General features: G+C 30.6%; 1 protein-coding gene across 1 annotated transcript; it reads right to left on the bottom strand.

The window, feature by feature from the left end:
- Positions 1-10,865: 10,865 nt before the first annotated feature.
- Positions 10,866-12,201, bottom strand: LOC123292980. The gene is made up of 2 exons (XM_044873695.1): positions 11,940-12,201; positions 10,866-11,113 (listed from the first exon to the last, which is right to left on the bottom strand). The coding sequence occupies exons 1-2, from the start codon at positions 12,199-12,201 to the stop codon at positions 10,866-10,868; spliced, it is 510 nt and encodes a 169-aa protein (XP_044729630.1).
- Positions 12,202-13,099: the final 898 nt, after the last annotated feature.

Genomic DNA, 13,099 nt, shown 5'->3' with positions numbered 1-13,099 from the left:
GAACACTAGATGTGTGTTTAAGACGGTTTTATGTAAAAATTAGACCTTCCCCATCCATAATTTTGGAGATAATGACGGCTGTGACAGTTTTATTCCTGTTGTGCCATATCTACGTTTTTCACTTCGTACTACACAAATTTCTTACATACGACTCAATTTTTTTTTGTTCGATGTATATTTTAATATATAAAATATATTTAAACTAATAATACAGGAGCCGAAATAGGGCCCACCTTCACCCGTCTGTTTGCTGAAGTTTTTTTTTTTTTTTTTTTTTGCATGTAAAATGTTAAAAAATACCCCTGTAATAGGTTACCTAAAATAATATGGTCATGACTATACGTTTAATATAAATATATCAAAACTTCGATAATCTGCAATCGGTATTTTTATCGATATTTCGCAGTCAATCAAATACCAACGTATTTGCAATAAAATTATCTTTATTTTAATATGCGATTCCATTAATTAACAGGTGAGCGGAATAGGCTTTTGTGCTATATTTGAAAAATTGGTTTATTGGTTACATTAGTATCTGATTTACACCAAAAAAGTAATATTTGAAAAAAAAAACTCTATTTGAATTATCTATTTTGCATTTTTTAAAACCAATTCAAATTTAATTTGAAAAAAGTGTAGGGTGTCATGGCGTCTTAAATGACTTGACATACAATCAATTTTGTGTATGTAAGTTGTAAGCAGTTTGTGTATAACAATATATCAAGTAACCTGCTTCGTTCTATTAAAATGTATACAATATTAATAGCAGTTGCCATGGCGCTACGAAATAATTTTTGGTTGATGTTTGCTGTCACGTGATTGAATCTCAAATTTTACTAATTTTAGTTTTAATGGATTTGCAATCGTATTCAGTTGCTTTTTAACATTGAGTTCATGATCAGCGACTTCGAAAACCCTCGGGAGGCGATTTTCGAGATAGAATTTTGATTTGTTATCACTGTTACCTTTTGCTCTACCTACCCTAAGGTTTAAGGAACACGTACACAAAAAATTTTTGAAATCGGAGCTGTTTCACCACTTTTTCACATTTGATGGTATTTTCCGGTTTATTAAATGTACTAGCAGGGATATTGGTTAACCTTTTATATTTCATACAAAATAATTTTTATTTGGTAAGCAAATGGATGAAGGTCGATCTTAAGTTGGCTCTTACACTATAAAGTGTGTGGGAGAAAAAGGGTGATTTTGAAAGGATGGTCAGGTTGTTATATATGTGATTCTTCAGATAATAATGTATCCAAACTTTGGACAAAGGATATATGCATGCTATTCTGTGGTTATTTTGGTATTTACTATATTATTATTAATATTATCATTATTTTTAAGATTTTTTAATAAAATTAATATGTGATATTATTAAAGAAATATCATTATATTTATATTTTTATACCATGTATATGAAATATACCAAGGTATACTAAGTTCAGTCCCAAGTTTGTAACGCTTAAAAATATTGATGCTCTGAACAAAATTTTGGTATAGGTGTTTATAAAATCACCTAATTAGTTCATTTTCAGCTGTCTGTCTGCCTGTCTGTCTGTCGGTCTATCTGTTGTCTGTCGTCTGTCTGTCTGTGCGTGTGTCGTCACGATTACTCAAAAACGAAAAGAGACATCAAGCTGAAATTTTTATTTCGTGCTGAGGACATAAAAACTAAGGTCGAGTTCGTAAATGAGCAACATAGGTTAATTGGGTCCGTAGGACTCACTTGTAAACCGTTAGGGATAGAACAAAAGTTTAAATGTAAATGTTCTTGATCAAAAAATAAACAACTTTTGTTTGAAACATTTTTTCGTAAACATCACTGGTTACCCGCGAGAGCGCAAATTGGATAGTATGTATTATATGAGCATATCAGTTATATATGTGTGACATGTATATATGTGTAATGGGACAAAGTAATCAACACTGTCTATATATGGTATTTCCACAGTTAACTCAGTAAATTGTTTGTTTTTACTTGTTTATAATAATAAATATACAAATTTTAAAATTATCTATATTTTAATTTAAAAAACTTTTCGATCTACCTTAGCCTTCCAGTCTTTGTGGAAAATGAAATTTTTCAAACTTTTGACTTTATTTTGAGTTGATTAATGAAAATCCCATCTTTATAGCATGTACAGAACAGAAAATCGTTATTTTTGTATGGTTTTTCACGCTCTCTCTTAACAATTAACAATCAATCAATTAAAATGCTATCAGATAAAAAATTTTTGCAGGATACTGTTGATTAAGCTTTACATTACAAATAAAAATTTTATTCATATTAATTTGATTTTTTCATACACTATTTAATTAAGGGATAAAAATCGTAAAAATCGCGTTTTTTTTAATTTTACGAGTTTTTTTATTCGAAATCTGGAGAGTTTAGAGAAAAATGTATAAGAACATTTTTTTAAATTTTGATTCCAATTTTATGATAAAATTTTTTCGAAACGATTTGGTCAACATTATTTATTTGTTAAAAAAAATTAATTTAAACAATATCCTACCGGATTACCCACCGACAACCTGCACTTTTACGTTCATGAACATTTTTTAATGGAACGAGAACTTGCTCAATAATGGATTTTACTGGGTCTAGTTAAGATGTACCTAGACAAACAAACACCCTGTGTATATTTTTAATATATCGATATTAATTAATATACAATGATTATTGTGAAATTTTAATAAAATACTTGTCTGAAAATTAATAATTAATAAATAAATAATTATACGAATATAATATAAAATATAATGTATCATCTATATCTATCTATACATAAATGAATTATTAAATACCGATTTATTTATCCGAACAAAATATCTATTGTATTATTATTAGCATAGACACATCACATCATTCACTGTTCATCATCATATCATACCGTTTGGTGTTTGATAAATAGTCCGTACCGTGCTATCAAAAAATTTCCACAATTGATTATTATTGTCAAAAACCGTATATTTGGAATCATAGTAGAGCGAAGAGGAATGGACAATGTTTTCTACTAAAACGAGGACTCTTAAATTAAGGAAAGTATTATTTTTTATAAATATACTAGCTGTAACTTTTTGAAAATATTCAATTGTTCCTCCCTACTTCCACCCTCCATGTACCCTTGCGCCTGGAGTTAAAATTAGATAAAGATAATCTTTGAAAAGGGTTGTATATTGTATCAAAATTTGAGCTCAATCGACGCAGAACTTTTTAAGATTTTAAAGCGTACAAAAACCAACTTAACATTTATACATATATCCGTCCGCGTAGAAGTCGAAAATGGTTCTAATAGGATTTTTAAATGGTTTCTTACGTTATTAATTTTGTTATAACATATAAATTATTATGTTAAAATGTTTGAATACTTATAAAGTATAACAATATTTATTATAGTGTTTCTACTTTTTTTTAACTCCGTTAGGCGAGGAGTTTCAATAAAATACGAAACAGGTCTTCCATCAATCAATTCTGTTAAAGAATGCTTATGCAACATTTGAAGTAGATTAGATCAAGGTATAAGATAAATACAAACTTTGCCCCTGTTTTTCACCCCCTTACGGTCATACAAAGAACACAACCTCCAAGTTCAGGACAAAGTTAGCGAGAGATAAGACGATAGTTACCTAGAAAGTTGATTTTCGACAAATTTTTCTGTTCTATTATTAAGCATTCGAGACACTGATAATAGTAGGCACTCTCTTTCAATTTCGAAAGATCCCGAAGTTATGTATGAATAACAAAATAGCAAACTTTGGAAACGTTCTCCTATTTCATTTAGAGTTTTCAAATATATCAGTACCGGGTTATTTTTTTCTGAATTTATCGATATCCTAGACAAATGATCAGAGACTTTGAGATCCCAGAGCTAGCCAGGATCCGAGTGTACCATAGACAAATGCATTTAGTGAGACCCCGTAGCTTCTCGTGATGCTTAACTCAGCAGCAAGTTGTTTATGTTTTTCGGGATTTTGCTACTCAGCAACATCTAGAACGTTCGGGTATCCACAAATGGCGGTTAAATTCATCCAAATCCACCAGGTCAGGACGTCAGTTACTAGTCTACTGAATATGGTCTTGAACGGCGTTATGCCATCGTTTCCACGTCACTTAATCGAAGAAACAATGATTCAGCAAGTGCGTTAATGTGTCATTGACATAACCATAATATCAATGTCGTTCCTGAATCGGCGAGTGTCATTAAGTGGAACAACACCGAGTTGTGCTCAATCAGCTCAATGTATATAAAGCTGTAGTCGCAAAATCTAGTATACCGAACAATCAACAGGAAATGGTTGCTCGCTTCCCTTAAGTTTGTAGTAATTTAGCAACGTGATATGTCCGAAGTGCTGAGCTTAGTGTACGGATTACCATGGATCGCGCTATTCTTAGTATGTTCAGTTAATTGCGAATAGTGGCACATTGAAATATTGTGTACATTTTTTGATGGCAGGGTAAGGAATATTTGTATATTACTATGTTATGTTGTATAATATGAGGAATGACGATCATGAAATCATGAATGTGAATCAAATAGCAATCTGTTAGTTAGGCTCTAATGAACTGTTGGCATGATATTGCTTATTTGCTTCCATCTATATTAGCATTATAATTATACGGTGTATTCGTATACCATTTATATTTATGTAATAGTGTGTAAAATAAATTTCGAGAACTGGGAAGGCGTTCAATAAACATTCATTTGCTTTGAGCGATTAGTTTTCTTTACCCAAGGAACAAACAAAGGGGATAAAACAGAGATAGCGAAAGGATTGGGAAGTTGAATAAAAGGTTTAGTTTTAGTTAGAATTTTCCATCAATCGATTTTTTGTATGTACTTTTTAAAGTATGGTGCCTCAATCAAATAAATAGGGGATCGGACTAAATATTTTTTATCACTTGAAGAATTCTCACTTCACCACTACAAAAGTGAAGTTGATTTTTAAAAATTTTAACTAGTATCCAAGATATGGACGTTTAAAATTCCTAATTAAACAAAGAAGACGATATCCACCAGTGATGTTATACGTGGATATTGCCATACAGATTACATATAAAACTTTGTTTTGCTAAAAGGAGATGGGGGCAACTTTTGAATGCAATCTTTGATTGCTTATAACTTCTTCGTTTTTTAATCAATTTTAATTCACTTTCACTCTAGCTTTACGTTTTTATGGGTAATATGGCCAATTTGACATCAGGATTATCCCCTATTCAATAAATAGTTTTCGAAATATTCTCGAATTATTCAAGAATGGCGAATTGCATTTTTTAAAAATTTTATGCATTTTAATGAATTAACATATTAAATCGATATCCTAGAAACTTTCTAGAAGAAGAAATAAAGTAACTAGTAATTACTCCAAACAAATAAGACATTTCGTTACTTAAATTGTGAAATGAGCAGTTTCTCAAAGTAGGTTTTTAAGTTTTTTAAAGGATTTTTTGGATCCATACACATACATAACCTGGCAAGTTGCATATATTTACACATAAATTAATATATTAATTTTGACAAATTGTGTATATATGTATCCAAAAAGTTTTTAAATATAGGCAATTTGTTTACATAAATATGTTAAATACAGTCTAAAATTGACCATAGTTCCACATATTTTTAGAAAAAATTATAAGTTGCAATAACTGCTAAAAATATTGTTGAGGGTTTTACTGACATTTTGTATAATTTTAAACCTGTTTTGTCGAAACTATGTTTGAAAGTTGGTCGCCACTGTAATGTAGAAACCTTATACCACGTGAATTCTGGAGAATATATTTTTCTTCCCAAGTTATGTATAAGCGCTTGAGAAAAAAACAGGAGATCTAACTTAAAAATTTGCTCCACGTATTTTCGTTCGTCATTTACCTTCTCTGTAGGCCTTAAATTAAATAATGTTTTAATAAATTGCTTAATTTGAAATGGTTATGTAATATCATTTGATAACGTAGCCCAATACATGTATGAATTGAAAGCTCTTTATTGGGTCGGTGTAGATAGATGTATATAGGTAATATGAACTCCAGGAATTTCAATACTAGGTATATACTTGAAAATGATTCAAGGATATATCACGTGACTCCAATTCATGGGATAAAAATTTTACCAGCATATTTTTTTTATACATCGGACCGTGTTGAAAATACAGATGGGACGAATTAATATAAATTGTTACAACTAAGAAATACCTTAGAATAACAAGTTTCTGGTACAACAAAGGCTTGTATCTGTGAAAGTTTTTTTTTTTTTAATTTTTAACTTAAAACTAAAGTAAGTATGCAAATTAAACATGGTGGAAGCGATGGGAAAATCAGATCATAAAAATACATTGTCATCTGATTTACATATGCATGTAAAATTTCAGCTCAATTGAAAACCGGGAAGTGGGTCAAATTTAGCTTGCAAGAGTTGATTACAAACAAAGGACTGGTGAAACTAAAAAATCAAAATGAATTAAATAAAATTTTCATAAAATTTAAATACATTTAACAAAAATTCGAAATTATTCTTCAAAATAGTCATTAAACCATTTGAACAACAGTACGAGTACTAATTGCATCGATATTACAATCGGAAAGATAAAATTTCTTTGAAATCCAATCGAATGCAATTGTAACTTTATAATGTTTATTTCTACATTTTTTTTAGTTTCTGTTTTGAAGCTTAGATAAATTCAATTTGAAATGAAAAATATATTTCTCGTATAATTTTAGATATTATCTAGTGTACAGATTATACGTGAAAACACATTGTATAGATTGTTAATACAGGATGATTTTAATTTATCATTTCCTTAGTTGCAAAAAATGAAAATTTGCGTTTCTTTGAAAGTTTGAAAAGTTACTGTTATTAAATTTCAGTTAATGAGTTTTAGCTCGCAGAAGTAAAGAGGATGCAAGTTGTAGGATGGAGCTATTGTATTATTGAAGTTCATTACATATAAAATCCATCCAGTAGCAAACCTGGGATAAGAAAACATCCTTTTTGATCAACAGTCATAAAATAGCATCCTCTTGGTACCATCCCAACTGCTATCTAAATTGCTGAAAAAATACCATTTTTCAAGGTTTTAGAAGTTTTTAAAAGGTTTCTTTCAATACTATTCGCGACAACAAAATACTGAGCTGACCTCTATCGATTTAATTATGAAACGGTTAGGAGTGTAAACATGAACTTATATAATTAAATGACAAAAATGGAATTTGTACTAACGGAATACGTTGCTGTGAATGATATAATAGTTATAGAGGGGACATTTTCTAGATGGAAAGCGGGGTAATAAAATTAGTAAAAATTGAGAATTTTTACTAATTAGAATTTCTGCTCGTTACCGATCCCAAAAATGTTACATACTGCTGGCAAGCAATTAAACCCCCCCCCCCCTTTTCTTCCTAAGAAACGCCCGAAAAGGGACAGCAGGTTTGTTTGATAGTAGTCGTTAAGGAAACGGGGACATGTCTGGGAACTTATTTGACAAGGAGCAGAAATTTTTTTTAAATTGTTAATCATTTTATATTTAACCCCCCCCCCTCTATCTCGAAAATGACCGCTCTGTCATATATATGTCCCATAAGAGAAAATGCTCCACATCGATTCAGGATCATTTACCACGAAACAGAAAGGTATTGTTTATGGATTTTTTTGTGGTACCATATATTAGAATATAATATGCTCTATGATTTTTTGTTTGTTTATTCCATGGATGTGTGTATCTTCAATCATCATTACATCGCCAGCTATAATTTCGTTGAGTAGTGAATAAAAGATAAAGCTTTAATATCAATATAATAAGCATTCAGAGGGAGAAAACTTCAATGTTGTTGAGTTAACATCTTACACACAACGCTAAAAAACGGTCCGAAACATCGGACAAGACTTGATTATATTATAAAATTGATATATTATTCTTGTAATATTTTTATTGAAAGCAGCCGCCAATTGTAAGAATTATTTAAAAACATGGAAAAGCTTAAAAAGACATTTTAAATAATATTTGATCAATTTTTTGTAGGTTTGATTTGACCACTTTTGACGATTTCATCCCCTCCAGCTCCACGGCTCCACGGGGAGGGGTCCTAGAGAGGACTTATATCAAACCTAGGGTCTTGTTGATATAAATCCTGATACGAAGTTTCACTACTGTACCCACAGCCTCTCCCTAGAAAATCCCATTTTCCTGTATTTGGAAAGGTTTCCCTAGGGTATGGGCCTTCTCGAATTTTAACGGATATGTGGCTTATACCAATCCTAGGAACACCTTAAAATTTAGCCTTGTGTCAAGTTTAATCAAAATCGTTAGAGCCGTTTTTGAGAAAAACCCAAAAATCGTGTTTTGGCCTAGAGGGAAGTGCCCTTGAAAAAAGGCATAGGGAAAAATGAAAAATCTTCTGGAATTATGTTCAAACTGAACCTATGTACCGAGTTTGAGAAAAATCGGTTGAAAATTGAAGGCTCCAGCTTGGTAACAGACATACCGACATGCCGACATACCGACGTACCAACATACCGACGTACCAACATACCGACGGACGCAACATTTTTTAAAAAACATTTTTTTGGAATCAGGGACCCTCAAAACGTGTATTTCCGTTGAAATCCCGATATCGATTTTTTTTTCGATCGCAATACTTTATTATATTTATAATATAATAAAGTAAAAAAGTCCTGTATATTCTGTACGCTTTTATTATAGATTTTGGATAAAAGATAACAAAAAAAAAAAAAAAAAAATTATTATATAGTTTAAGTAACACTAAGAGATTATTTTATATTTGTGTAGAATAGAATTATTTTTCCTGTGTTGTGTGACTTCTAATCTACTTAACTCGCTAAGTCTCCTACTTTTATCTATATTGTAAATGGGATATAGCAAATACTTTTCAACCGAAGTTAATAAAAATGATGAAAACAGGTTTGATGGCAAGAAATTGTTGTAACACATATACATCTATGAAGAAAATAAAGTAACAACATGAAATATAACAATTGAAAATTGAGTTAATTGTTTAAATAACTTATCTTATAATGAATTGTTTGGTAAACATGCCATTCAAGTCATTTTTGCTGAAATTATGACAAATTCAAAAAGGTCTCGTTTGTTTATGGGTTTTGGTTCTCGGTGTAATTTGTTGAAACTTACGTTAAAATGTTGTCAACCCTAATAGCTCAGTTGATTAAGGCAATTTCGTTCGCGGTATGTCTAGGGTAGCGGGTTCGATTCCCGCCGTTACAACAAAAATGAATTTAATTAATTGTTGTGATGGGCTGGTGTAGTGGTATCCATCGTATATGCATGAAGGAAGTGCATTCAGCCTCTGAAAATAATTGGGGAGTAGTTGCAATATGGATATGGTATCACAATGAGCTCTATAGCTTAAGTGTGCCCTTCGTGGATAGCCAATTTAACCTAACATAACCTAGTAAAAATGTTGAAACTTAGTTAAAAGGTCCTGATTAAATGTCTCAATGGGAAAAGCCCCCTCAGAGGACAGAAAAAATATTTTAAGGGATCGCTCGCCAAAATTTTTGAAAACTATCAAAATTGACCAAATATTACTGTAACTTTATACATTACAGTCTGCATCAAATCCGTTCTGATTTTTCGCAGACTTGTTTATGTTATTCCAATGAATATTCCAAGTTTGTGGCCTCGAGTGCCGAACGCAACTTTGTTAAAAATCGAAAAATCCGTGAAAACTTCGGATTTTAGCAATTATAACCCTAAAGGACTAGTTTTTTTGATAAAACCTTATCAAACCGTTTTTAAAGTAGACAAAGTTTGTTACAATATGAGATGAGAATGGAATCTGTAGACCCAATACTTTCCGAGGTACAGCCTTTCAAAATTTTTCGACGTAACTTTATACATCAGAGCTATCGTCAAATCCGGTAGTCATTCTTTCTAAATTTGGCGATTGTAACCCTAAGGGGGTAGTTTTTGAAGTACTTTTTCTTTTAAGATGTTTTTAAATTAGACTAAATTTGCTACAAGATGAGACTAAAATCGTCACTGGAGATTCAATTTCCGAAAAAAAAGCTAATCAAAATTCATCATTCAAACTTAGCTATTTTTTGCAATATTTCAGATGTCACTGGAACTACTCTAGCGGGAGGTTGTTCCACTTACCTCTGACGGAGGTGCTAGTGTTGTTCGGGGTCAAAATTCTTTCAAAACGACATAATATTGTAAAAAATTGCGAAGTTAGAAAAATGATAAACTTTGAAAATATTTATCTCGGAAACCATTAAGGTCTACACAGACAATTTTAGTCTCATATTGTAGCAAAGTTAGTCTGCTTTAAAAATTTTCTGAAAAGGTTTTATCAAAAAACTAGTCCTTAAGGGAACTAGATAATCGCCAAAATCCGATATTTTCAGTAGAAAGTAGATATCTTTAAGTCCGACTCGCACTTAACGAATTTTGTCCATATGTATTTCGAAGTCTTAAAAGTTTGCAGACAAAGTTAATGGAAATAACGGTGAACGATTTACACTTTTATTTGAGCAGAGAAAATATATTTATTTTGTAATTTTTGGTTCTTTTCAAGATAAGCGTTTCCGTAAAAATTAATTTATTAAATTTTTCAATATATTATCTTATTAGATAAGATAGTATATTTCATGACTCAATTCAGAAATAAACTCACCACTAAAGAGATTAATCATATCTGTATCTGATGATCTAATAATTACGTGTTGGGTTCATGCTTTTCAGCTTGGAATATGGTGTTTTGAAGGGATTCTAAGAAATTTATATATGTTAAAAGTAATACTATTTTAATTTTTAATACATATAAATTAAATTATACATAAAATACATAAAATCTGGAAATAAAATAACAAAAGCAATGGTTAAGAAATTATTTAAGTATAATGTTTACGAGTTTTATTTAACCAATTTGTACTCTCACGTAATTCACGTTGTCGTTCTTTTTGTAAATGTTCTTGTGCCATTTTACTGCATGCTGAGCAGGAAGTTTTCTTCTTTAAATATGCGACCATTTCTTCTAAATGACCATGTGTATTTTTTAATATTGTTATTGCATGTTGCATTTGTATTTCAGCATTTTTTCGGGTTTTTTTAATTCCCCATGTATTTGGTTCCATAATAACTATAATTAAGATAGTGGATATCCATTATATTCAAGTTTATTAAAACTTGTTCATTTTATTGGGGTAAATGTACCGAATTTTGATAATTAATTCGGAAAATTTTGGAAGAAAGATAATATTTTTAACTTCCCAGAGAAAGTTAATGTAATGGGGCCGTTTTTGAAAATCTCTAGTTTTACATATTTCCGCGGTTTCAAGGAAGCAATATCCAAATCAAACCTTTTCAATGTGATGTTTGTGTGTGTGTGTATGTGTACGCATGTGCGTATGTTCGTTATGTGCGTATGTTCTTATGTTCGTTCGGATTCATTCGCCTCGATTATCTCGCGAACCAGTTATGACATTAACACGTAACTGTGCTTTTTCGACGCGTAATCGCGTATTTAAGAACTGAAAGAGTTTTCAGCTAAAAAAACTGGAAAAAACTGAATAAACAGAATCTGAAAAGTGGATAAAAGCACATCATTTATTTACGGAGATAGTGATCGTTCCAGCATAAGCTGCAGTAAATGTTCGAAGAATAATCTATGAATGCTAAAAAGACCTTTTTTTTAATTTTGGTATAGGTGTTCATAAAATCATCCACTCCAATTTCGACTGTCCATCTGTCCGTCTGCCTGTCTATGTGTAAACACGATAAACTCAAAAAAAAGGAAACAAAGTGAGGTCGAGTTCGAAAAGGAGCAACATTTGTTTTCCCTTGCTTGACAATCATTTAAAGACAGCTTTTTAAAATTATTAATACTTTCGGTAAAAAAAGTATTTTTTTTCAAATTATTTTTTTTCAAATAATAATAAACAATTTGGTATGTGTTAATAACCTACCCTGTGCTCGTTTTAATTTAATCAATTCATTAATGTCTTTAAAACGATTTCTTTCTGATTTCCACACTAAAATTATAGTTAACAGCATACATATTAATAATTCTAATCCATATATCGAATAACATTGATCTTTGAATATTGCATATGCTCTTAATGATTTTGCCCATAAATTATTAACTAAATCATTCCATAATGGCGTTAACGGACGAATTTCTGGTATAACGATATAACCGCTTGAAAAGAAAACTTTCGTTAACCACATTTCACATACATCAAATATTATTTTTATATATATTGTAGCCGTTTTGTAATACTATATAATTTTTTAAAAATATATACAAAAAAGTTTATTTAAAAAAATATTTATGATTATATTATTAAATTGTAAGAAATATAAATTAATTTAAAAAAAATTTTCATTTGAAAATTGTACAAGAACTTAATCATTTTGTTTACATTTTATAAAATGACGTTTTCATTCATTTGTATTCAATAAATGAGCTTACTGTGATCGATTATATTTGAAACTAGCTTAATACCCATCCGTTTCGCTGGGTTTAAAAGTAAAGACCATCGCTTTAAAGCCCTCCCTCTTTTTAAATAAAATGTAATTTAAATCGAAACCCCTAAGAAATATTGATATCAACTTCCATGCAAATACCACCAAAATAACTTTCTACCCCTTTTTAAGTCCGGTATGCAAGGAGTTTCGACAAAATACTAAACATGTTTTATACTTTTTAAAAAATGCCTTCCATTATTAAACTTAAATTATTAAGTGAAACTTACTAATATCTACTGATTATCATTGGCTACTGGTAATCGAATGATAGTCAGTGAATGAACAAATGTATCAATTTTTGCCATACCCGTATCTCCCAAATTATTCCTCAGATTCAAATTTGGAAAAGAGTTCTTTTGTTGCTCTTGATGAGCTTATTTTCGGAAGCTAGGTTTCTGCAGTCAATAACAGAACACGTTGTATGTAATATATGTATATCAAGGTTTACTAAGTTTAGAAAGTTTGTAAAGTCTGTAATATTGATTCAACAAATAAAATTTTGGTATAGTTGATCATAAAATCATCTAATTAGTCCATTTCCGGTTGTCTGCGTGCCCGCCTGTGGACACGATAACTTAAAAACGAAAGAGATATCAAG

This window comes from Chrysoperla carnea, chromosome 2, assembly GCF_905475395.1.
Source record: "Chrysoperla carnea chromosome 2, inChrCarn1.1, whole genome shotgun sequence".
In the NCBI taxonomy this organism is placed as follows: domain Eukaryota; kingdom Metazoa; phylum Arthropoda; class Insecta; order Neuroptera; family Chrysopidae; genus Chrysoperla; species Chrysoperla carnea.
This window is presented reverse-complemented; position numbering and strand designations above follow the sequence as displayed.